The sequence below is a fragment of the Equus asinus genome, chromosome 1 (assembly GCF_041296235.1).
Source record: "Equus asinus isolate D_3611 breed Donkey chromosome 1, EquAss-T2T_v2, whole genome shotgun sequence".
Classification (NCBI taxonomy): domain Eukaryota; kingdom Metazoa; phylum Chordata; class Mammalia; order Perissodactyla; family Equidae; genus Equus; species Equus asinus.
In genome coordinates this window covers 112895864-112922761 of record NC_091790.1, presented here as the reverse complement: position 1 = coordinate 112922761, position 26898 = coordinate 112895864, and the positions used below count along the sequence as shown (strand labels likewise).

Sequence of the window (26898 nt, the reverse complement as noted above, 5' to 3'; positions counted from 1 at the left end):
ACTGCTGCATTCTGAGCAGGCCCAGTCTTTGCTGAACGGACTGTCTTGGAGCATAGGTCAGCAAACTAAGGCTTCTGGACCAGATGTAGCCTATTGCCTATTTTAGTAAATCAAGTTTCACTGGAACACGCCATGCCCATTCATTTCTTCCCCTGACGCACTGTCTGTGGCCGCTCTTGTGTTCTAACAGCCGAGTGCAGCGGCTGCCAGAGACCTCACGGTCGCCACAGTCTGAAATATTTACTAACCCGCCCTTTACACAGAAAGTTTGCCAACCTAGTTTAGCGTATTGCATGACATTTAGTATCTCTGATTCCTACCCACAAATGTCAGTATTCCCCCAAAAGTAATTATGAAAACCAAACCTTCACACCCCACATTTGCAACCCACCCTCCCCAACTCCCTACCAGGCACAAGGAGGAGACGAACTCTGGCTTGAGAAGCACTGAACTATAAAGAATTTAAAATAATTGCCTCTGGGGAGCAGAACACAGAGGTAACGACAGGGCAAGGCAGTCCCAGGGGCTATTTTTTTCTCAATAAGCCTATTGAAACACTAATTAATATTTCAAAATATTCACATGGATTTCTTCAAGAAAATTAGATTTAAAAACGAAAAGAAAAAACAGAGGAAGTCAAATCTGGTTAATGGTTCTGGCGACTCTCTAACGTAAAATGTGTGACTGCATGTTCTGGGTATAATTTGTGGCATCCGGAGAATTTTGGGGTTGCACATATCCAAAGCCGCTCCGTGAACGGCCCTCAGATAAGAAGGGGGCCACTGTGCTAACTGAACGTGAGCACAACGTTTCAAACCTTCCAACCCCGAGAAAGGAGTACAGTCCACAAACGGCCTTCAGGGAAGTTTGAAATGTTTAACGTAAAAAGCCAAATAAACAGAATGTTTAATAAACATTACTCTTATAAGTAGAAATTCAGAAAAAAGCTTTCAAAAGATCTGCGTAGGAAATATAAAAAAAAATTGTTTTAGTTTTTTTAATTCAGTTTCTTTTTAAGTTGATCGGAAGCTTAAAAGTAAAGATGATACTGACATAGAACCACAAAAGACTGAACTAATAGTGATCAGTATCAATACTTCCAATTCAGTACCTTCTGTGAGAAGGGTGATATTGTGTATCCGTGGTATGTTCTCCCCAGAAAGGAAATAACACATCCAAAGACAGGCAGCATTCTTAGGTTTGTCTAATCTTTAAAGTGTTCTAATTACCACTTATTTCCAATTCAACTAAATTTAAAAATTGTCTAGTTTTCTCTTAAATAGGAAAAGCTTTAAATATATATTTTGTTAATAGGGACCTGAAGAATAAGGCATCAAAAATGTTTTAAAATGTGAAAACAAACATAATTCACTACATATACTAAAAATCTAAGATACTACATATAACAACATACATTTTAAAGAGAGTATAAACAACACTCTTTAGGAGTAAACAGTTTACTGTATTTTCAAAAAAGCATTTATTCTCTTCCATTTTATAAAGAAAACATTACATTGATAAAGCTTATTTTGAAATGTATAAGATGACACAGCTGGTTAAGTAGTCGTGTCAACTAAAGCTAAAACATCAAAACAAACATTTTAATATTTCAGTTTGGAAAATATAGTCCCCAAAGAATTATTTTACTGAAAAGATTCAGCTGTTGAATTGTAACTTACTAGAATCAGATTAAAACTGTAGTTTCTCTTGATATAAAATAGTTATAAAATTATAAAAGGCTCTGCTAACCTAGCTTTCCTTTAAAAGGAATTAATGCAAGAAAATTTTTAATGCTTTTATAAAATGTTAATTATATTCATAATCCTGGAAATTTGGTTTATATTATAACTAAATATAATTAATCTAGCTACTTTGATAACGTGGAGTAAAAAGTGGAGAAAAAATAATTACAAGCATCAGCTTTCTGATTTATTTAGAGGCAAAATCAGCACAAGGAAAACCAAAATACTCTTCTCCTTCCACTCAAAAGATCCTGAAATCCACTTTGTCATTATTTCAGGTAAAATTTGACATAAACCCATAGCACAAAAAAGAAAAAGAAAAGAAAAGCATGCATTTTTAAAATAAAAACATCTAAAAGGTTAAAAGCTTTGACTGTCAACTTACCTTCTTTTGATACCAGACTATGGCATCTGTGACTCTGGACGCCATTTATTCCACTGAAATCACACATTTGTCATTTTAGGCTGTGCAAGAGAGAAAAACATAGAAACCACTTTACTTCCACGTTCCAACAGGAGACTGAGCAACACGCACACATAACTCTCCGGTTACTTGCAGGGCAAGGGTGTATGACTAGACTTAGATTACACTCTTCCTCATGACTACTTCAGCAACACGCTCCCTTAAGTAAACAAAAATCAGCTGCCATGAAAAAAAGGATTTCTCCACGTGAATCTAACACTTGAATTTTCTTACAAGATAGCTAAATTTTTTTAAACAAGCCTTTTAAATAAATTTGAGAACTTCCCAGGTTATACTGGAAATGTTTCCTTTATAAATTCATGTATGACAGGAATCCATTCATTCACTTAGTTACAGATCAGTTTTGCTGTGGTTTCTATCTAGGGACCAGTGTCACTTACTGTCACTAAAGGACGGCTTGATAGACATGCCAAAATTTATAATCATACATATTTAATTTTCCCTGATGCTCAGTAGACATAAAGTTGAACCAAATAACTGAAGAAACCTAAAGAATTTATGATAAATACTAAGCCAGTATCACACTTAATTACACAAGAATAAGTAACATTAAGGACCTCCCAGATACCCCAGTTTGCTAATATTTAGAAATTTACCACAGGCCATTTCACAGGCATCTTTTTTGTGTTTGTCTAAAAGTTTAACTTAACGATTCCTTGGCTCTGGAGAGATTTAATTCCAGACGGATTCCAGTTAACTCTGGAATACTTTTCTACTCGTGAGCAGGCTGGCATGGAGGGCACCCCTGGGTATGGTGTTAAGGATGAACCTACACAGGTTCTAACACAGATACGTGCCCAAGAACTCATTACACACAGGCCAGGAGCATCCGGGCCACACCGGCTGTCAGGGAGCCCCTGTGAGGACAGGAGGCTGCTGAGCTGATCCTGGCACAGGCAGGTCTGCAACCGCACACGTGCTCCCACTACACAGCGTGCCCCAAACAAACTTGGAAGCATATGAGGATTCAAATATAAGGAAAATTATTACTGGCAAGTTCAAATGTTCAGATGATCAACCTCTAAAATTTAAGGCAGAATTTACTTAATGCCTGCATTTTTGACAGTGTTATATACCAGATTATTTTATTACCTTTCCCAAGATGCTGATTCCACCTTTAAATATCAAATTCAAGCAAACTATGTTCTGAAATTCCTGACAAATGCCCTGGCATATAGTTGAAAGACCTGGATTCAGGTAGCGTCTTCCACTCTCTCAGTGAAGAAGTCTCTTAATCTCCCTGACCGAGTTTCTATCACTGTATGATAGGAATAACTATACCTATCTATCCCTTATAGGGTTTTTGTGAGTGGCAAGTAATATAATATACATAAGACGCCCACCACACTCCGGTGCATACAGTAGATGTTCAATTATAATTAATTATTAAATTTTTATGTGAAAAAGTTCTGCAATACAGGAACTGGGAAGTATTTATATTTCCTTGTCTAAACATGGCAAACAGTTTAGAGAAGAAATACACGTCATCAGTTTTGGTTGACATTTAAAATAAAAATAGCTACCTGATTATCATAAAATCGCACAGTCAATTCAGCCCCACACAGGTGGATTATCCAGAGACCTCGAAGTTCGCCTCCACTAAAGTTTCTCGTCACGGTGCCCACCTTCATCTCTCCCACAAGGATTTTCGCGGACACGCTCCCTCACTGACTCACAATCTCCCATTTTGGTCTTTCCATCCTGGAGGCCTCTGGGGCTGATTCGTCAGCTTGAACCATGTTTCTTCCCAGAGGTTTTCTCCCCTGCATCTGCCAGGGGACTACTGCCGGCAACACTACGCCTTCACTCTGTCTGTCTGTCAAGACAACTGTGTGTGTTTCCCAAACTGGTGAGAACTCTCCTTCTCCCCACTCCTGCTCAGCCCTCGCCAAAGGTAAACTACAACAGACGGTACAGAAGGAGGAGAGTATCAACTTTTCCTTTTACCCTCCTTTCACTTCACCCAATCTTTACTGACAAAAATTCCAGATTATCTATCAGATGAAGATCCTCTCTCTTACTCCTCCAGGAGTGTAACTAATATACATTTCACATACAAAATGTAAAAGAACCTTTTATTCACCCAATCTATTAAATGTATGAAATATTTAACATAATTGGGTAATATTTAAATGGTCACATATAAATAGTAAGAATTTAAAAAATAATCTTAAATGGAAGTGAGGAAAACGTTGCCTGCTTCAAATAAAATGATCTGAAAGATAACTTTTTATATACTTGGTTTATACCAAGCTACACTTAGAAATAAATTTCAAAAATCATCTCTAATAGTACACTAGATACAAAATATTCTAAATATTTTAATTGTAGTTATTTAGATCTACAGAAATAAAAAGTCAACCAATTAAAAAGATCTGTCTTCAGTAATGGCAGGTTCGCTCCGCAAATTCATTTAATAGTTTTTCCATTGTGTCAACCACCTTTCAGAGACACCAAGTGGCTCATACCTATTTTTAAAACAGGTTTTACAGCGTCCTGAGATAGATTTCTGAATCAGACACGTGACAAAGCGCCAAGACACCCAAATTTCACACGAGTATAAACAAGAATTAATAAATCAACAAACGATTTCGTGAATAATAAAGATTATTTCTAAAGCCTTTTCAACGTCTTTGATTCCGATAGTCCAGGAACATGGGTTTATAGTCTCTATTATCATGATGGCTCATGATATATAAGTGTTTTAATGCTAAATTATGACACTAAAGTTAATTTACCAAAAAAAAGTAGCATAGGAAGTTTATTGGGTACTTTAAAAAGAGAATCTTAATCTTTTTCGATCAACTGATCTGACAGAAGGAGGGGTACTAAGATATGGAAATAATCCAATTACAAAACCACAGAACCAACTGTTGGCATAACATTCAAATCTTGCTGTAGAGGTTCTCTGAGCTAATTCTCTCCTTGATGTGCTTTAATTATCACACCTTGTCAACGTATCTGAAATTATTCTTTACCATGTCATGGTCCACACAAAATGCATGTATGATGCCAAAGACCAGGCTGCAGGGAAAAGATGACCACGGAGAGAGAGTATGTTAAGGCAGCTTTTACAGAACCTCACTGTCGAGTGTAGTACTGCCCAGGAGTATTCTTTGTGCAGAGGCGGCCAGAGAAATCCCCAGGACTTTCACCGTTGCCTAAGTTAGAAAGCATCAGCCTATACAATAGTACATAACGTCACAAGGTACTTCTCCCTTTATTCTGAAACAAATTCCTCTGTTCCAGGGACTCTCCCTATGCTCAGAAAACACTCTACGCCCACCCTGAGGCTCGCTCGTGCTGTTCCTCCCATTCCTCTTCTCCACCCCTCCATCCGTCCAGTCAGTTCAAACGCTACTTCCTCTAAGGTGAAGCTTCCGACGAGCGTCCATCTAGACTGAAACGCTGAAGCCTGAGGTCTCTTGCAGCACTGATCTGTACCCAGAGATGTGGCAGTCAACTGAAAATGCAAAGCTGTCCAGCCACACACGTCACTCGATCATATGTAAACTCTCAAGGAAAAAAAGAGGCATTTTCCTTCCTTTGTGTCTCCCTAAGTACCCAGGACATTATAACAAGCAGTGGAGGAAAGAGAGCAGAGCAGAGCAGTGACTAAGCCCCAGGGGCACCGCCTTCTACACCCAAGTTGTGACACTAAGAGCTGTCTGCTTGTGGATACGCTGCTGAGTTCTCGGGCCTCCGTTCTCACCAGGGCCAGTCAGCCAACTGCTCCACAACCGAGCAAAGGTCAAAAGAGAGGATTCCAATAGTGTACAGAGGTCCTCTGCATTCTGTTACTAACACACCAAAGACATTACCTTTAGTTAAATCGGTGTTACAAATAGGGAATTCAACATAGTAGAAACTGTTAGACAAAATGGGAACCATGCTATTTTTAAAAAGTAGTTTATGTAAATCCCCTCAGACTGCGATCTCGTCATCATCCTATTCAATAACCATGTATCACACCCTCCTGCCCTTGGAACTGTATTTACACCCCGACCCTGTAGAACTGTATTCAGATCCCGTCCCTGTACAACTGTAATCGGACCCCGACCCTGTAGAACTGTATGCAGACCCCCTATCCTGTGGACTGTATTCAGACCCCCTATCCTGTGGACTGGATTCAGACCCCTATCCTGTGGACTGTATTCAGACCCCGTATCCTGTGGACTGTATTCAGACCTCCTATCCTGTGGACTGTATTCAGACCCCCTATCCTGTGGACTGGATTCAGACCCCTATCCTGTGGACTGTATTCAGACCCCGTATCCTGTGGACTGTATTCAGCCCCCTATCCTGTGGACTGTATTCAGACCCCTATCCTGTGGACTGTATTCAGACCCCTATCCTGTGGACTGTATTCAGACCCCTTATCCTGTGGACTGTATTCAGAGCCCTATCCCGTGGACTGTATTCAGACCCCTATCCTATGGACTGTATTCAGATCCCCTATCCTGTGGACTGTATTCAGACCCCTATCCTGTAGAACTGAATTTAGAGCCTCTAAATCCTCATGCTACCCTACTCAACGAACAGTACTGCTCAGCATCAACTCATATTTCCTACGTTTCACCCACATTACATCTCCTACACTTCTGTACCTCTGTGTCAAAATTAGCACTTCTCTCTCCAAAACAAGGGGGATTTCAAGGCCTCCTACGTTCCACTTTCTCTACTAGTTTCTCCCAAACTCCTGCACTAATCCTGTCGTGTGTCCCATTACACTTAATATACTGCGTTGTACGGACTTTCGTGTACTTGTCTGTCAGTGCCCCCTTCCTATCTGCACGTTCTTTGAGAGCGGTCCCATGTCTTTACTATCTCTGAATTCCCCTTAGCTTCTTGTATAATTAAACACGATGTTGACAAATTTAAAAGTTGCCTACCAAAGCGCCATCACAAATGAATGAATTAAAGGACCAGTGTTGAGAATGCTTCCGTCCAACCCTGCACGACCCCAACACGCACAGAAACACAGAAACACACTCATTCCTAACGAGAAAAGGTCAAAAACATTGTGAAGTAGAATAAACATGGCTGGTTTATTTACTGACATGTCACTCAACCAACAGATAAACTATTTGCCGACCTAAAAAGTACAATGAAAAAGAGTTAAGCCACACCTGCCAAGTGTGGTCTAACCCCATTCCTAAATACTAAAGTTAAAAACAACTCAGCTGCCTCCTCCACAGCCTTTCCAGACTTCAGACACTGGGGACAAAGCTGTTCTGCCCTTAGAAACGTAACAAATGTTAAGGTTCAAAACGAATTCTTCATACTGACGTTGAAGTTAGGAAAAAAGTCTGACTCTGCAGAGGCAACTGGTATGGGCAGAAGAAACCCTTCAAATCGTGATCTATAAATGGCGACAATTTCTTGGAAAGTTTTTAATTCTTCCTTTGGAATGAGGGTGTTATTTCATGGAAATGTCGTGAAGAATAAATAGCACACACTATATGTTCAAAGTTGTTTTCAATCTTAGGATAGAAAAATGAAACGCAAAATGAGGTCCAATAAACAGAAGTACCCACTTTGTATTACACCAGTTCAAAAAAGGAATATTTGTAATTTTTATTTTCCTTCATGAAACCAAGGCAGAGACTGCGTATTTTAGGCTCAAGGATAACACCTAACCTAAGAGAAGAAAAATTACAGGCAAGTAACTTCTCTCTAAACCTGTATCTATAAAAACATTTTGGGCCATCATGAAATCTAAAAGCATCCCTGGAGTTAGAATCCTAACACTACCCACGGAGCCCTCTGCAGCACCTCCCATGGGTACAACCAGCACACCCCGTACGTCCTTTAAAGCAGCTTTTCAAATTTCAGGGTTTCTAAACTTCAGCACATATCTACAAAATCGTGACCAGTCCTTGAGCATTCTTTTGGGCTTTTTAAAAAAATATTTAAAAGGTCCTTTAAATACCTAATTGACAGTGTATTGGGCAAATGCTTCCTGTTTTATTTGTTGTGCTGCCTGGGAAAACCAAGAATGAAACACGATCCATTTAAATGGCTTAACTTCATCATTTACTCTCAAGTATTTTTTACCATCAACCAATCCGGTTCCACTCAAATATGGATATGTTATTACCGGCCTCTAGTAGAAACATTCACTAAATAACTCCCCACCAAAATAATAATGCACCAAGTGATATTTAAATGGCTTAAAGGTTTAACAGATCTTCAAAATGATTTTACTTAGAGATTAAAAATTGCTAACTAAACCTCATCAAAAATACTATGAGTAAAATTTGAAAAACATTACTTTAGAGATGTTTCAGCCAGTATCTGATTATTTAAGAAAATATTTATTTATGCAACACTTACTAATATTGCACTATTCTAGGCACTGAGGATACAACAGGGAACAAGAAACAAGGTCCCAGGGCTGCCCCGTGGCCGAGTGGTCAAGTTCGCACACTCCTCTTCGGCAGCCTGGGGCTCACCAGTTCGGATCCCAGGCATGGATCTAGGCACTGCTCATCAGGCCATGCTGTGGCGGCATCCCACACAGAAGAACTAGAATGACTTACAACTAAGATGTACGACTTGGGCTTCGGGGAGAAAAAAAAAAGAGTGGCAACAGATGTTAGCTCAGGGCCAATCTTCAACTGAAGAAAAAAACCCAAAAAACAAGATGCCTGCTTTGATGAAACTTACACTGCAAACAGAAAAGATAGAAAATGCACAACAAACAAGGCAAGTTTGTGTCGAGGAAGTGCCATGAAAGAAATAAACAGGGAGACGTCACTGGGACGGGGTGGGGTGCTTTGGGACAGAATGGCCAAAGAAGACCCCTCCAAGATGACATGTGATTCGAGAGCTGAAGGATGAGAAGGGCCAGCTACAACAAGAAGTGAGGGGGGGCTGAGCAGAGGGAGCAGTAGACGCAAAGACCTGGAGGCGGGAAAGAGCTTAGCATCTTTAAGAAACAGAAAGGAAGCTAGTGTGACAGACACAGGTGACAGTGATTAACATAAAGTATGAAAGGGAGGCAGGGCCATAGGCCCCATAGGAAATAACTTTACTAAAAAGGCAGGAAGTCACTGAAGTGATTCCAGCAGAGCAGTGATGCAAAGGCCACTCTGAGAGCTGTGTAGAGAATGGACAGACGCAGGAGCTCAGAGTGGAAGCAGTGAGGTGAATTAAGAAAGACTTGGGCCAGCCCCGGTGACCTAGCGGTTAAGTTCGGCGCACTCCACTCCAGCAGCCCCAGGGTTCACAGGTTCGGATCCTGGGCGCAGACCTAGCACCACTCATCAAGCCGTGCTATGGCAGCATCCCACACAAAATAGAGGAAGATGAGCACAGGTGTTAGCTCAGGGCCAATCTTCCTCACAAAAAAAGAAAGATTTAGTCTTATGCAGAAAATGACAGCACATCAGGCTCAGGTGTAAGCAGTAGAGATGGCAATAAGTGGGCAGTTTTGAGTTGTATTTACAGGTAAAACCAACAAGATCTGAGAATGGGCTAGCATGGGGCAGGTGAGGGGAGGGATTAAGGAAGGGAATCCAGGTTTTTGGCTTGAACCATTTTCTGAGATGGACACACATTAAAAAAAAAAAAGATTTATGGGGCTGGCCCCGTGGCCGAGTGGTTGGGTTCGCGTGCTCTGCTGAAGGCGGCCCAGTGTTTCGTTGGTTCGAATCCTGGGCGCGGACATGGCACTGCTCAGTGGGCCACGCTGAGGCGGCGTCCCGCATGCCACAGCTGGGGGGACCCACAGCGAAGATTGCGCAACTGTGTACCGGGGGGCTTTGGGGAGAAAAAGGAAAAAATAAAATCTTTAACAAAAAATAAAAAAGATTTATGAGAGTAAATACAAAAATAGACCTGTTAAGGTAAGAATATGTACTAGACAGAGAAATAAAGAAGTCAAACAGGTCGTTAGACACATGAGACTGAAGCTCAAGATGCAGATGCGGGATGCAGACACGAGTCTGGGAGCCAGACACACAGTCCATATTTAAAATCAGAGGGGGGTTATGCAGGTCTATGCATTTGTCAAAACTGACCCAATGCATGCGTAATTAAGATGTGAGCCTCTCATAGATCACCTCAATAAAATCAAGTGACTGAGCTATATCACCTAAGAGGAGTACAACTAGACAAGACAAGGGCCCAACCCTCTGCTACTATTCAAAGGAAGTGGAATTAGAGAGGCCAGAAGAGAAAACGAGGAGAAAGACAGCAGGTGAGTGTGATGTCACAGAATCCAAGAGAGGAGGGTCTCACGAAAGACTGAGTGGGCTGCTAAGAGATCACTGGATTTAACCAAACACAGGTTAGAAATGACCTTGGGAGGAGCCATTTCAAAGGAGTGGAGGAGACGGAAGTCAGAGCAGAACGAGAAGAAGAAATGGTTGATAAAGAAGAGAATACGAGGGGCTGGCCGCATGGCCTAGTGGTTAAGTTCAGCACATTCTGCTTCGGTGGCCCGGAGTTTGGTCCCCGCGTGCAGACCCACACCACTTGCTGGCAGCCACGCTGTGGCAGGCATCCCACGTATAAAACAGAGGAAAAATGGCAACAGATGTTAGCTTAGGGCGAATCTCCCTCTCAGCAAAAAGAAAAAAAAAAAAAGTAGAGGAGGAGATGTTACTAGAGATTGCTAATTGATTCTCGTTATTCCACCGTCCTTTCCCTTCTGCAAAAATTTTGCTGGGCACGCTGCTGCCCAAAACAAAGACCTTTCCTAACCCTTCTTGCAGTTGGTGTAGCTGTGACCATGTTCTGGTCCAGACACAAACACAAGTGTTGTGTGGGACTTACAGTTGGGCCCTTTTAAAGAATCCGACAGTTGGAGAAAGCCCTTTTGTGCTTCCCCCTTCCCATCTCCTGCCCCCTGGTGTGCTGTTACCATGGCTGGAGCTCCAGCAGCCACTGTGGATGCTGGTCCTGAGAACAGAAGCCAGGCGTACTCGTAGACAGGGAGGAACCTGGGTTGACTGGTGAAGCCACCGTACCAGCTCTGGACCGCCTGCCTCCACACTTCTCGTACCCAAGACTATAAATCCTTACAGTTTTAGCCACTGTTAGCAGCAGCCACACCAAATCTAACTGATAGTGCTGGGGATAAAACTTTCGGTTCACACTTTTTTCCCACCAAAACTTTGTAAGCAGTGTTCTACTGTCTTTTGGAACTGACTGGAACTGAGAAGTTCACAGCCAGTGAGACTTTTCCCCCTTATGTAAGTCATGTTCTCTTTTTGGCCGGGATGCCAAGATAATTCTCTCCTTTCTGAAGTTAGGACTACTAGGGTACAGTCAATTTTAATCATTTCATAAATTTTTCCCTGGTGTTTAGTGCCTTCAACCTGCAAATGTATTTTTTATTCAGAACTTCTCGTCTGCATTATATTTCTCAATGCTTTTTCTGCTCCATTTGTTGGAGCCTCTGTTTCAGGGATGCGAGTTATCCTCACGTAGTGCGGTCGCTTCACGGTCTTTTCTTTCCTGTATTCTTCTCCTGTGGCACAGCTGTGGAGTTGCCATGCCTTTGGTTTTTAAATCTTGATCTTGGTTAGCACGGGGGTGCTGTGCTGAGCTGCCACCTACTGTGCTACCCAGTGGGTTCTCCTCGACAGGAGCAACACCCTTCTCACCTCAGGTGGGACCATTTTTATTTCCTTGCACACATGTGCAAGCAACACGCACAAACTTCAGTTTGAGAACTGGATACTGCTTTTCATCTATTTCTCTATAACCTGAAGATCTGGGAAATGGGGAAAGTGAGAGCTAAGTGTGGACTGAGAAGAGCCACTCCGGAAATGTCACTAAGAGTCCTGCTCCAGGATCCATGCCCCAGTCAGAGGGCTATCCTGCCTTCTGGGCTTTGGCTCCTGCCCTTAATCAGAGTACGGTTCAAAGGGCAATGCTCCCTGCCTCTGGGAGGCTCAGCACTAGGATGGAGGGGCTTCTCAAGGATTCCTCCTTGACTGCTTGCTACTCAGCACTCAGATCTCCCCTGGAGAGCGTTGGCGAGAATGCTTACGGTCTTGGAGGCCCCACCCGCCCCTAGTCTGGCTTCTGGGAGACGGGGCTGGAACTACAAGCCTTGTCCTATGTGCCCGCTATCCTCTCATTCTTCCCTTGGCCTCCACTTTTTGAAGTATCCAGCACAAGGATGCACACACCTCTTCTTTGGCCCTCTCCTTCCCTAACTTACTTTTCCCTTCTTTCATTTGGTTTTAGTCAAGAAAAATTCTGTGATCTTCATTTTCACTCATAAATCCCTAGATTTACTTTTTTTTAACATTTATTTTTTATGTACTAAACACAATCTTTTAAGTTACTGACTCAACCGAAAAGTAAAATCTAAATATTCTAAGACAGCAGTCTAAACTAACGACAGCTGCACTTCTCCTTCTGTTATTTCTAACAGAAGGAAGTAAAGAGAAGACACCCAGTTTCAGTTCTTTTTATAAGTTCCAAATACTAAGCAGAAAATACAGGGCCACAGATGAAGCTCTTCTGTGGACCTGTTACAACTACCTCCAACAAGACAAAAACTAAAACGCATTTTCCTCCCTCAAATCTACTCCTCTTTTACTCTCTACTCAATGTGCTACTCGAACTAGGAGTCCTAGCATCGCTGTCTCTTTCCCATTTCCATTCCCACTAACGCCAATTCTATGCCCGGCACCCAGGAGCCACTCAATAAAGAGGAAGGGATGAAGTAACAGTCTATTTATCACACTCCAAACATCTCTCACATAACCCTCCCCCCGCCCCACGCTCACAGACCTGGCACAAGCCCACGTCATCCACCACCAGACCTACTCCAAAAGTCTCTCATTATTTCTTCACTTTCACCATCCTGACCTCATCAAGTTTCTTTCCCACTTAAAAATCTCTAATAAATTCCCACTGCCTAAGAAAAGAGTTCACTTAGCACAGCATACGGAAGACCCTCCGTTTACAACCTGATCACAGATTTACCGCCTCCACAACCAGCAGCGTCCACAATCTCCACCTTCTTCCACACACCAGCTCTTACTGCGCCTCCCCAACCTGCCACCCATACACGTATCCCACAGTCTAACCATGTGGCTTCCCAAATTTCCCACACACCTTCCTCCTGGCCTTCTAGACACGGTAATATTTCCTCTGTCTAAGATAACCGTCTCCTTGTTCTGACCTATTTGACAAGTTACTCTGTCTTCTTCTAGACCCAGACTATCAAAGGAAATTGAACTGTGAGAACGCATAAGCCATGGTGTTCAAATGACTTAATTACTTACAGGGCAGTTTAAGATTTAAATATTTCAAACTACCAGAAAAAAACGGTAGACTAAACACAGGCCTTACCATACGTAACTGAAACTCCAGCAAAGGCACACACGAGGACGGGAGAACAGAGAGAAAGCCAACAAAATGAAGCTGGAGAGAAGACAGGCGACTAGTAACTGGCCTAGCAGATCTGAGAAAGCAGAGGATAACAGCGGAGAGAGGAGAATATCGACCTAACTCACAGTAGAAAAGTCAATAGAAGGTTCAAGGACTGTGACTCAGGCAGCCTTGGAAGTTGGAGTCGAGGTGGGACTAGACTAAACTTTCAGTCCCGCCCCCACCCCCCAACTTCCTGAAGGAAAGAGGGGCTGGAGACTGAGTTCAGGCTCCCACGGCCATGATTTAAGCAATCGTGCCTATGTAAGGAAGCCTCCCTCAAAAGCCACGAGGATGGAGTTGGCAGGCTTCCGGGCTGGTGCACGAGTGGGGCTGTGGGGAGAGCGGCTCAGAGAGCTTGGAGCTCCAGGCCCCGTCCCACACACCTGGTCCTCTGCATCGCTTCCATCTGGCTCTTCCTGAGTTACATCCTTTATAATAAACAGGTGGTCTAGTAAAGGAGCTGTTTCTCTGCTTCTGTGAGCCGCTCCAGCACACTAATCGAGCCCAAGGAGGGGGACGTGGGGACCTCCCACCTACAGGTCAGTCAGCAGCACAGGTGCCAATCCGGGACTCGTGAAGAGCACCGTGAGCGGGTGGTGGGCAGTCTTGTGGGACCCAGCCTTTAACCTGCGGGACGCGATGCTATGTCCAGGAAGACAGTGTCAGAACTGAGTTACATCGTAGGACACCCAGCTGGTGTTGGCGAATTGCTCGGCAGTGTGGAAAAAACACCTATTGGAATTAGTACCAGAACTGTACTCTTAAAATATGTATCGGTCAAACTTTGATAAAAATTACAACTTGGGGGCTGGCCCCATGGCCAAGTTCACACGCTTCACTTTGGCAGCCCAGGGTTTCGTCAGTTCGGATCCCAGGCGTGGACACGGCACCGCTCGTCAGGCCACGCTGAGGCGGCGTCCCACAAAGCACAACCAGAAGGACCCACAACTAGAATACACAACTATGTACTGGGGGGCTTTGGGGAGAAGAAAGAGGAAAAAAAAAAAGAAGATTGGCAACAGATGTTAGCTCAGGTGGCAATCTTTTAAAAAAAATACAACTTGAACCAAGTTTTAAATTTCAATTTCCAGTTATACCATCAGTACACTGGAATCCTAATATTCGTAAGTATGATTCAGTTATGTAAATCTACTCAAAAACATTCATTTAACATATTGGGCAGCCGCCTTTTACCTAATGCTTTAGAGTTGATACTCATTATTTGCAGGTTCCGTTATTTGCAAGTTTGCCTGCTGGCTAAAATTTATTTAAGCTCAAAATCAATACTCACAGTACTTTCTTGGTCATTTGCAGACATGCAGAGAGTAGCAAGAAATGTGAGTTGCCTGATGCGCACGTTTCCAGCTGAGGTTGAATGAAGTGATGCTCTGTGTTCTTAAGACAGCTCCCACACTGTAAACAAGTGCCCTGTGTGTGGTCTATTTAGTGCCCCTTTTTGCCTTTTTTGCTTTTTGTTGTTGATTTCTTTGTTTAAAATGGCCCACAAAAGTAGTGCTGAAGTGCTGTCTGATGTCCCTAACTATAAGACAAGGCTGCGATGTGCCTTATGAAGAAACTGTGTGTTCGATAACTTTCGTTCACATATGAGCTATAAGCCTGTTGGCCATAAGTTCAATGTTAATAAATCAACAATAAATAAAAAATGAAGTGCCTTTAAACAGAAAAACGTATAAAACATACGTATTGATCGGTTTATGAAAACGTGACCAGTGGCTCCCAGGAGGTGAGCCCGGGAGCTCGGCTTCAGCGTTCACTAATTCAGCATTTGCCGCCCCCTTATCAGACACCACGTCCAGGACTAACGGGAATCAGCTGTAACCGGGCCTGCAGCCTGGGCTCGGAGTGAGTTCTAAGAAAGTAGAGGAGGGTTAACGGTAAAGCAGAAATGAAAACCACATTGTGGGCCCCGGATCGTCTTCTCCTAGGGTCACGCGGCCAACTTAAATTACGACATACGGCTTTAAATGCGCTAGAATAATTCCTAGGGGACAAGCGCACAAGTGGAAACTAAGTCATGTTTTAAATGATGGACTTAGGACTGGTCACCAAATCTCCCCAGGTTATGTAACACCACTATCAGTATGTCCAGATCATGAATTCAGGGTCAATAAAAACGAATTCTGGGGGCTTGGTTCCATATTACTACTGACTGCCAACCCAACTGGCCCAAACTGCGGAGAAATTCAGGAACGCAACAGAATTTAACAGGCACGACGCTTACACCAGTCTGCTAATCTGAGGGAATTTTCCACAAATAGGAAGCCAATACTGCGATTTCTAGCCCATTCAAATCCAGAGCACAGAGACACGTACTTTACAAACACGGTACACCTGCCACTTAAGAAAGGCACGAGCTCAGCGACGTGCGGCTCACTCCTTCCACTGCCGCCCAACCTCTCCGACAACGTGGGACACAGAGCAGGCGCTCAACAAAAGCAATCACTGCCTTTCTCCTCTCCCCTCCACAGCAGAACTGTGCTCCCTCCCCCAGCTCCTCCACCTCCTCTCTTCAATGCAGTCACCTTTACCGCCCACCCTCCCCCGGAAGCTCTCTTTAAGGACCCCAATGATTCCAGCTGCAGAACCCAATGGTCAGGTCTCGGCTGCTCAACTTACTCACCCTTCCAGCAGTACACGACACAGCTGACTGTGTTCCCTCTTCCTCCAACTCTGCTCCCTCAGCTTCCAGGAAACCACTCTCTCAGGTTTGCTCCTAACTTGCTGGCTACTCCTCCTCAGTGTGGTTGCTGGCTCTCCTCTTCCCCCTGAGTTCAGTCCTTGGACCTCTTCTCTAACTTCGCTCCGCCCCTCGGTGATCCCTTCACACATCTCGGTTTAAACGTCATGACATGTAGACGACTACTCTACACTGCGTCTGCGGCCTAACCCACACCCTAAACTACCTCAGAAAACGTCCAACAAGCTTCCCTACTGGAGGGCTTCCCGGAGCCCTTAATATGTTTCTGTGCCTCATAAATATCCAAGAGGAGACTATCAACACATTATTTCTTACACTTATTTAGAAGAGAACCCAATCCTCATGAGGCATCTTGTGAGACAATCAACCGAGCCACTAAACAAAGCACTCAGACATCTTCCAAGTAGTTCCAACTTCCCACGGCACAAATTAATCACATAAAAATAAACTCTCCCTCTGAGTGAAGAGAAGTAATAACTGAGTTTGAGGTTTTCAAGGTAGCTCATCCCATTAGCAGGGAGCTGGCCTCCAAATTCTCCTCCTGCAGAGACAACTTTATGTCTCCTAAGTTCCACTCACCTGTATTTGTCACCTACTCCAAAGGAGCGCAGAATAAATTCACCGTATCCTCTGCCTTCAAATTAAATAGTAAGTATATGCTGTTGTTAATCCTTCTTTTTCCAGACTAAACGTCCCTAGCTCCTTCAACTGTTCTTCACGCAACATGATTTGCGGACCTCTCATCATCCAGGTTAAGATAAGATCTAAATAATTCACAGAATCTAGTTGGTCAGGAAAATAATCTATTTGTCTGAAATGCAAAACACAATGGACTTATAACCTTTACTAAGAGGAACATGATCACTTGGTCACGTAGCCTAAGAATATATTCACTCTTTTATCTTTGGCAGCTGTGACGATAGTTAACTCCATAGTTTTTCCGAAAATAAAGGTGTATCTCACACACATACACACCCCCCCATACGTACACAATACACTTAGCTACGTCCACTGCGACGGCCTAGAAGCAATAATTCCCCAGTAGCAATAAGCACATCTAGCAACCCAACCTCTAAAGATCATTCTATAGTAAAAGAAACAAAAGCTCCTTGCAGAAATGGCTGGTCCCAGGGCTGGCACAGACGCAGCACAAGGTGATCCCGGAACATCTTTTCGGGTCAGAAATCAAGAAAGTGCTTAAAGAATGATATGGACATTGACAAAAGGATAAAATAAGATCAAAGGGTCTATACTGATATGAATGCATGAATGAAAGAATAAGAGAAAGATGGTTTTCTTTATGGCAGGAAGCCAGCTAATAAACATAGAAGAAAATAGAGAACTGGAAAAAAAAACAAAATCACCATTTGGCAACTATCTTTTTGCCCCTGTTCTGCTGGGATATAACTGACATACAACATCAGTAAGTTCCAATTGTACAAAATAATGCTTTGATATATGTATATATTGCAAAATACCACAATAAGTTAACATCCATCACTTCATACGGTTAGATTTTTCCTTGTCATGGGAACTTTTAAGCAACCACCTTGATAACTGATCTGTGCAAGAATCATCAATAGATATTAAAGTTAATGGGTAAGTCTGAGAGTGATCAGATATTCACATAATCAAAGTCTCTGTCCACAACGTACTTAGTAGTTACGAAGAGGAAGACGGTGACTTTACCGTGGAGAAGGCTGCCAGATGCCACCTTAACTAAATGATCAAAGTCACCACCACCAGCAACAGGAGACATCGCAGCATTTGCTTCTTGAGAAAATGCACTGGAAAGAACACAACATTATGTCTGTGGTATACAACTTGAATCTAATTTTGAGGGGAAAAAATCAACCAAACTAACACTGAAGAACATTCCACAGAATAACTGGCCTCAACACTTAAAAAAAAGTCAGCGTCATGAACTAGACACAGGCTCAAGAACTGTTCCAGCTTAAAGGAAACTGGAGACACGGCCACTAATCTCAGTACGCGACCCGGGGTTTCCTGTCGCTATGATGGACAGCAGTGCGACAAGTGGTAAAATGTGAATAATATCTGCAGACTAGATAACAGCATTGTATCAGTGTACATCTCCTGATTTTGATCATTGTGCTTATGGAGGAGAATGACTGTTTTTAGGAAACAAAACTGAGGTATGAAGAGGTAAAAGAGTATCATGACTCAAACGAGTCAGGAAAAAAGTAATGTATATCAATTCGTTTGTAGACAAAAATAAGCATAAAGCAAATGCAGTAAAACGTTAACATCTGGTTAATCTTGGTGAAGTTATATTGAAATTCTTTATACTGTTCTTGCAACTTTGCTTTGAAGACTGAAATTACGTCAAAAGAAAGAAGAAAATAACTGTAATAAGCTTTAGATCGGTTTTAAAATACCTCCTTTCTCATGTTAATTTCCTAGACACAAATTACCAACCTAATATACATAAAGTCTTCCTCTTATAATTGAGTTTATTTTCTCCTTTAGTGTGGCTGCCGTGGAAGAGAAGCCCAGGGCAAGCACAAGAAAACTAGCCGTAGGTTCTGATTTTACCAATTCACAGAATCTACCTCCATCAAAAGGAAAAGGCCGTTCCAGTCGCCTATGATCAATGAGAAGATAGGTTTTTAGACTACTCTTCCAACATCTTAAGCCCATTCCTCCAGGGAGATTTTTAACAGTCCTTAAAACCTATTATTTCCAAGGTTAAGTTAAACTGACCACTCAAAATATAAAAGGTATTTTTGGATCATAGCAGTATTTTTAGTCACGGTTGCAAATATTTTCCAACGATGATAAAAACTAAACTATTACACTAAAACTAAATTATTAGAGAAACAAACACTTCCCATAAATTTCCTATAGTAAAAATCTAGTCATGTTTTCCATACTCACACATTTTTTGTCAATGAGAATTTGGTTTCTAAAAAAAGGAAATGTAATTAGTTTTTGCCTTTTAACTCATCATACATTCCTTACATTTGTTTCAGGTGAAACAGGAATGTGAGGAAGATGAACACAGACACATTCATCCAGTGAAAACACATGGTACACTTTGTTTCTGGCTATGCAAAACTAACACGTTCTAAAATCATGGGATTTGACTAAAATAATACTAAAAATGGTACTTTATGTATTTCCACTTATATTATTTCTTTAAAACCTAAAATACAGGGGGCTCAACTTCCAGCCATGGTGGAATATCATGGACCAGATTAATCCTCCCACCTTAGAAACTAAAAAAATGGACAAAATACGTGAAACATTTTCAGACACTGGGCAGCAGGCAGCACAGGACAGCCACCCCTGAAAGAGGGAGCAAGTGAGCCCATGGTGTCCGGAGCGCACCGCCTGCAGAGCGTCCCGGACTCAGCGTGAGGAGAGCAACCAGGCCCGACAGTCTCCCCCCGAGCTGAGGAGGCAGACTTGAGTTCAGGGACACCACGGCGCCTGGAGTTCCCAGGGCAAAGCACCAGAGAGGACAGAGAGGCACAGAGCGCTCTGGAGCGCGGCAGAGCATCCCCGAGTTGTCAGCTGAGTCCTGACCAGCACGTGTGTGCAGGGAAACCACCTGAAGCCAGGGACAGAACCGCCAGAAAGCGGCAGGCAGCACAATTACCCAAGCTCACAGCCAGAGTGGAGAAACCCTGGAATAATGGCAACAGCCAGAATATTCAGAAGGGTACTGCCCCACTAGTGGGTTCAATCAGCCTTGAACTAAGGGATGCTCGGCTCTCACCTAACAAAGCTTAAAAAGCAGGCCTTGAAAGACTAAACTGTTTCCAACTAACTTAACCGTGTTCCAGAACAAAGCCCAAAATATTTAAAAGAATGCAAAGAAAAGCCAGCTCCCAACAACAAAATTCACAATGCCTGGCACCATGCATTCAAACTCATGCAAAGAAACACGACCCACAGTGAGGAGAAAAATGAGCTACTAGAAATGGACCCAGAGATGACAAAGCTGTTAGGATTAGTGAGCAAGAATGTTAAAATAGCTATTATACACAAAACACTGCTGAACGAAATTAATGGAGACAAATACAAATGGAAAGAAATCCTGTGTTCATGGCCTAGAAAATTCAATATTACTAAGATGTCCACACTACTCAAAGCTACCTACAGATTCACCGTGCTCTCTATCAAAATGCCAATGGTACTTTTTGTAGAAATAGGAAAATCCAACTGGGAATTCATATGGAATCTTGAGGGACCCCAAATAGCCAAAATAATTTTGAAAAAGAAGAACAAAGTTGAAAGACTCACATTTTCTGATTTTAAAATATATTATAATAAATACTATCACATAAAGCTATAGTCATCAAAACAGTGTAGTACTGGCATAAAGACAGACCAATGGAGTAGAAGAGTCCAGAAATAAACTCTCACATATATGGTCAAATAATCTTTGACAAGAATGCCGAACTCTCTCAATGGGGAAAAGACAGCCTCTTCAACAAATGGTGGTGGGAAAGCTGGACGGCCACATGCAGAAGAATGAAAGTAGACCATTATCTTTCACCACACATGAAAGTTAACTCAACACGTGTTAAAGATTTGAAGGTAAGATGTGAAACCATAAAACTCCTAGAAGAAAATATAGGCAGTACACACTTCAACATTAGTTTTAAACGGATCTTTTCAAATATCATGTCTACACAGGCAAGAGAAACAAAAGTAAAAATAAGCAAGTAGGACCACATCAAACTAAAGGGCTTCAGCAAGGCAAAGGAAACCAAGAACAAAATGAAAAGACAATCCACCAAATGGGAGGAAATATGTGCAAACCATATATCTGACAAGGGGTTAATCTCCAAAAACAAAAAGGACTCGTACAACTCAACAACAAAAAAACAAACAACTGGATCAAACAATGGGCAGAGGATATGAACAGACATTTTTCCAAAGAAGATATACAGATGGCCAATAGGCACATGAATCATTGGGGAAATGCAAATCAAAACTACAATGATTTATCACCTTACACCAGTGAGAATGGCTATAATTACCAAGACAAAAAGTAACAAATGTTGGAGAGGGTGTGGAGAAAAGGGGAACGCTCATACACTGCTAGTGGGAATGCAAACTGGTACAGCCACTATGGAAAATAATATGGAAGTTTCTCAAAAAATTAAAAATAGAAATACCATTATGACCCAGCTATCCCACTAGTGTGTATTTATCCAAAGAACTTGAAACCAACAATTCAAAGAGACTTATGCACCCCTGTGTTCACTGCAGCATTATTCACAATAGCCAAGACATGGAAGCAACCCAAGTGCCCACTGACTGATGAATGGATAAAGAAGTTGTAGTATATATATACAATGGAGTACTACTCAGTCATAAAAAAAGACATTATCGTCCCATTTGCAACAACACAGATGGACCTTGAGGGTATTATGTTAAGGAAAACAAGCCAGAGACAGAAAGACAAACACTGCAGGATTTCACTCATATGTGGAAAATAAACAGATGGACAAAGAGAACAGATTAGTGGTTATCAGGGGGAAATGGGCTGGGGGGTGGGCATAGGGGAAAAGGGGCACAGATATATGGTGACTTACAAATAAAGTACAACTGAAATTTCACAATGTTATAAAGTATTACAAGCTCAAAAAAGAAAACTTAACCTGAGAAAAAAGATACTGTGGGTATAAAAAATAAGGATAACAGGTGCCAGCCCAGTGGTGCAGTGGTTAACTTCACGTGCTCTGCTTCGGCAGCCCAAGGTTTGCAGACTCAGATGCTGGGTGTGGACCTACACACTGCTCTTCAAGCCATAGTGTGGTGGAGTCCCACATACAAAAAACAGAGGAGGATTGGCACAGATGTTAGCTCAGGGACAATCTTCCTCAAGAAAAGAGAGGAAGACTGGCAACAGATGTTTGCTCAGGGCTAATCTTCCTCACCAAAAAAACAAACAAACAAAGAAGAATAACCATAGATTTCATGCTGGGAAAATGCAGATGAGAAGACAGTGGAGAAATGTCATTAAAGTTCTGAAAGAAAAAGACTGTCAATCTAGAATTCTATACCCAACAAAAATATATTTCAAAAATAACATGAAAAAACAATTTTTTCAGATATGCAAAAGGTGAAAGAAATCCTCAGCAGAAGCCCAGCACTACAATAAATGCTAAAGGAAGTCCTCAGGCAGAGGGAAAATGGTATCAGATGGAAAAGGAATTCCAAAGGAATGGAGAGCCTTGAAAATGGCAAACGTGGGTAAATTTAAGAGCCTTCTGTTCTAAAAATAATTTTCAAATCCCTTTAAAAGAGAATTGACCATTGACCACTGAGCAGGGGGTGACAGGGCACAGTGTACAGTGTTGGAAGGTAATTAGTCATTTGGTGGTGAACATGATGTAGTCTACAGAGAAATCAAAACAATGACGTACACCTGAAATTTAGATAATGTTATAAACTTCTCTTACCTCAACAAAGAAAAAGAAAGAACGTTGGGGGGAAAAAAGAGAACTCACCATTTAAAACTAAAAAGCTAAAAATACACTGTGTGATTTATAACATAATTAGAATGAAAATGTATGAGAACAGCCCAAAGGCTGAGAGGGGTAAATGGAAGCATACTGTTACAAGGTTCTTACTGATATGTGAAGTGGTGTTTTACTCAAAAGCAGGCTGCGATAAGTTACAGATGTACATAGCCACTACAAACAAACCAAAGAAAAGAAAAAAGAGCTATAGATAATAAACAACCCTGTAAAAGACATAAAATAGAGCCACAAAAAATACTCAAATAATACACAAGAAGGCAAAAAGCAAAAAGGAACAAAGAACAGACGGGACAAATAAAAAACAAATAGCAAGATGGGAGATTTAAATCCAACAATATCAACAATCACATTAAATATAAATGGCCTAAATTAAACAGCAGAGATTAGAAAACTGTATTAAAAAAAGCAAGACTCAACTATACGCTACCACCAGAAATTCACTTTAAAAATAAACACACAAACAGGTAAAAAGTAAAAGGACAGGAAAAGATATACCACGCTAATACTATCAAGAGACAGCTGGTGTGGCAATACTGAGGAAGTGGATTTCAGAGCAAAGCATATTCCCAGATATAAAGAGGGCCATTTCACAATAACAAAGGGATGCAGTTCATCAGACCATAACCATCCCACATACGCATGCATCCAGTACAGAACTTCAAAATACATGAAGCCAAATTGACAGAACTGCAAAGAGAAACTGGCGAGTCCACAACCATAGTCAGAGATTTCAACACCCTTCTCTCAAAAACTGATAGAACGAGTAGACATAAAATCAGTAAGGACAAAGACGACTTGAGCAATTCCATCCATCGACTTGATCTGACTGACATTTACAGAACACTCCACCCAACACCCTTCTCAAGGACAATGAATCATTTACCAAGACAGGCCATATTCTGGGACATAAAACAAGTCCCAACAAATTTAAAATGACTACAATCACACAATGTATGCTCTCTGACCACAGGGAAATTAACCCAGAGATCAGTATCTGAAAAGCCCCCAAATATTTGGAAATTCATGTGCATACTTCTAAGTAACCAATGGGGTCAAAGAAGAAATCACAAATCATCAAGGGTTTTTGAACTGAATAAAAATGAAAACACAACATATCAAAATTTGTGGGATGCAGCCAAAGCAGTACTGAGGGGAATTTTGTATCATTAAACATTTATATGAGAAGACAATAAATTAATGAGTTAAATTTCCATTTCAAGATTCTAGCAAATCAAGAGCAAATAAAATGCAAAGTAAACAGCAGAAAGGAAAAAACAAAGAATAGAAATCAACAAAACTGAGAACAGAAAACCAACAAAGAAAACCAAAAGCTGGTTCTTTGATAACATCAATAAAACAGACAAAGCTCTAGCCAGATTGAACAGGAAAAAATGAGAAAATACACAAATTAACAGTTAAGAATAAGAGGGGACATCACTACAGATCTTATAGACATTAAAAAGATAACAAGAGAATATTGTGAACAATTTTATGCCAATGAATTTAACAACTTGGATTAAATCAACACATTCCTTAAAAAATACAAACAACGCTAACTCGAAAGAAAGAAATCAACTAGCTCTTTACCTATTAAAGAAATTTAATTCATAGTTAGAATATTTCCCACAAAGAAAATTCAGGCATAGCTATCCAAGTTATTTAGTATTGTCTTAAGTTTAAGAAATATGGACGGATCAAACGTTCATCAACCATCACATGTGGGTACTACGGATAAGATTACATTAGTGTTTCAGCACAATAATTCCGAAAGGAAGCTGTGTGGAGAACTGACTAGTATGAGACTAAAGTAACAGTAAGGAGATGAACAACAATAATCCAGGAAAGAAATGACAAGGGTCTGAAATAAGTCAGTGGCAAGGAATTTTTTTTAATCAGGGGTGAGTGTTGGGACAGGGCATGACTAAAACACAGACAACCAGTAGAGAGAATGACCAAATGTAGTGACCGACAACATAAAAGGTTTGGGGAGTAGAAGAGTAAGGATGCTCCCTGATTCCTGACTTGAACACTGGAAGAACCATCCATTAGGATAGGGAATACAAGAGAAGAAACAGGTTTGGGAACGAGAAGATATGCTTATTTCTCAACATATGCTACATGTAGACATTCAGTGACCAAAACACATATAGCAGGTAATGGGATACATGGAATCAGCACTTGGGAAATCTGTGCAGTTAAATTAAACGGCTCTATCTCCCAGGATTACTTACAATTAAAGCCTTCTGTCCAACTGTACACTTAATAGCTTTTCACTGTTAAAAACGTTTTAGGGATAAGTAAGAAGGTGGTTAAGAGATTTGAGAAAATAAGTTCCCTTCCTTGATATACTTAAATCACAGTACAAGAGACCCAGTTTCAGTGGTCTCTTTATTGTCGCTGAGAATAGTAAAACCCCATTTATTTACTCTATCCGGTTTAATGAGTTCGACCTAGTTTCCTCAGGAAAAAAATTTGAGAATGTGAGGCTCTCTCCCCATCTTTTCCCTTCTTTTGTATGTGGTTGCAATGATTCGATTCTTTAGTCAACTGTGCCTGTTACCTATATAACACGCTACTGCCTCCTTTTAAGGTTTTATTGGTTTGCCGTTTTCTGGCTTTCTTACTCTATTTGAGCATTGTATTTTTTCAAAAAATACACCTGTTCAACTTAGTCAAATAATTGCTGCAACCATTTTTTGAGCACGTCCAATGAGCCAGGCAATGTGTCAAGTGCTTTACCTACATTAGCCCATTTAATTTTCAAAATCTTTCAAAATAGAGCTTTTCATTTTATGATTAAGTAAAACTGCACCTCAAAAAGATTACGTAATGAGCCCAAAGATGCACCACTGGTGGACTACAAAAGTCAGACATGAACCCAGGTCTACAGAGCACCAACACTGGTGCCACAGAACGTTCCTAAGCTTTTGCTCTCTGTGGCAGACCTTTCTCTGCTCAGTGTCTTACTAAGTGCTTTTCCTCTTGCAACAAGGAAGAGGGCCCCTACACGTCTTCAAGATTTCCGTAGATACACTTTGAACGGCCTTTCCCCTACTGTTTCTGAAATTGGAAAGCTGCACACAGTGCACTTTTATTGCCTTTACTTCCTCTCATTAAATGTCAAATTTAATCATGTTATGATTATTATCAGGCAGAGGTTCAGCCACAGCCACTTCCTGCCCCAGTTCCTGTGCACTACTGAGAATCCAGTCCAGCATATTTTCTTTCCTGGTGCTCTAAACCCACCTGTTCTAGGAAGCAGTCGGTTTTTTCTCATCTGAAAACTCACCTCTCCATTTTGTGTCATTTTAGCAATTTACATGAGGCTAACAAGTTGGACTAAAAATGCAGCTTTCCCAAATGTCTTTTAATATTTTCAACTCAGCGATGACTCTGGACATCAAAGGATCCACATTTATAAACCCAATGTGAGTATTTACGGTCCTGTGCTAATCCAAGGGGAAGATGTAAGCATGGGACTTTTTCTTGGATTTTCAAGAACAGTCTCAGCTCAAAACACTCTGGCCAACTGTCACGTCTGAAGTTTTGGTTCAGAAAAGACAGTCATCACATATGCAAAGGGTGGTGTGCAATCCTGACGCTATGTGGCTACAGGCTAGGTAAAAGGGTTAAAGGAAGGCAATAGTCACTTCAAGATTCTTATTTTTTAATTAATCCCAAAATACATCCCACGAATTAAGTGCAAGTGGCTCTAGCAGTGTTAGTCTTCTTCCACACCCTTGAATGAAATATTTCAATGAGACAGTGAATGCTTGCTTTTCGCTGGACACGTTCAGAAATGAAGTTTTTGTTTTTGCTGTTTTTTTTAAAGATTGGCACCTGAGCTAACAACTGTTGCCAATCATTTTTTTTTTTAATTGTTTTTTCTCCCCAAGTCCCCCCAGTACATAGTTGCATATTCTAGTTGTGGGTCCTTCTAGTTGTGGCACGTGGGACTCTGCCTCAGCAAGGCCTGATGAGCGGTGCCACGGTGGCACCCCGGATACCGAACCAGCGAAACCCTGGGCCCCC

General features: G+C 41.5%; 1 protein-coding gene across 9 annotated transcripts in view; it reads right to left on the bottom strand.

Moving 5' to 3' along the window:
* Positions 1-26898, bottom strand: part of PHTF2 (putative homeodomain transcription factor 2) — a 119597-nt gene that overhangs the window by 89331 nt on the left and 3368 nt on the right. For 7 of the 9 annotated variants that reach the window (XR_011502277.1, XM_070506029.1, XM_070506030.1 and 4 more), the window contains exon 2: positions 2128-2207. The exons of 1 other annotated variant lie outside the window; for it this stretch is intronic. Coding sequence is in view for 5 of the 8 variants with exons in the window: in XM_070505993.1 (XP_070362094.1) it covers positions 2128-2172 (45 nt within the window). In the remaining 3 variants the exon portion in view is untranslated. Of the gene's footprint in view, positions 1-2127; positions 2208-16267; positions 16375-26898 lie in introns of those variants that run through there. One more of the 9 variants, XM_070505998.1, reaches the window with a different exon arrangement.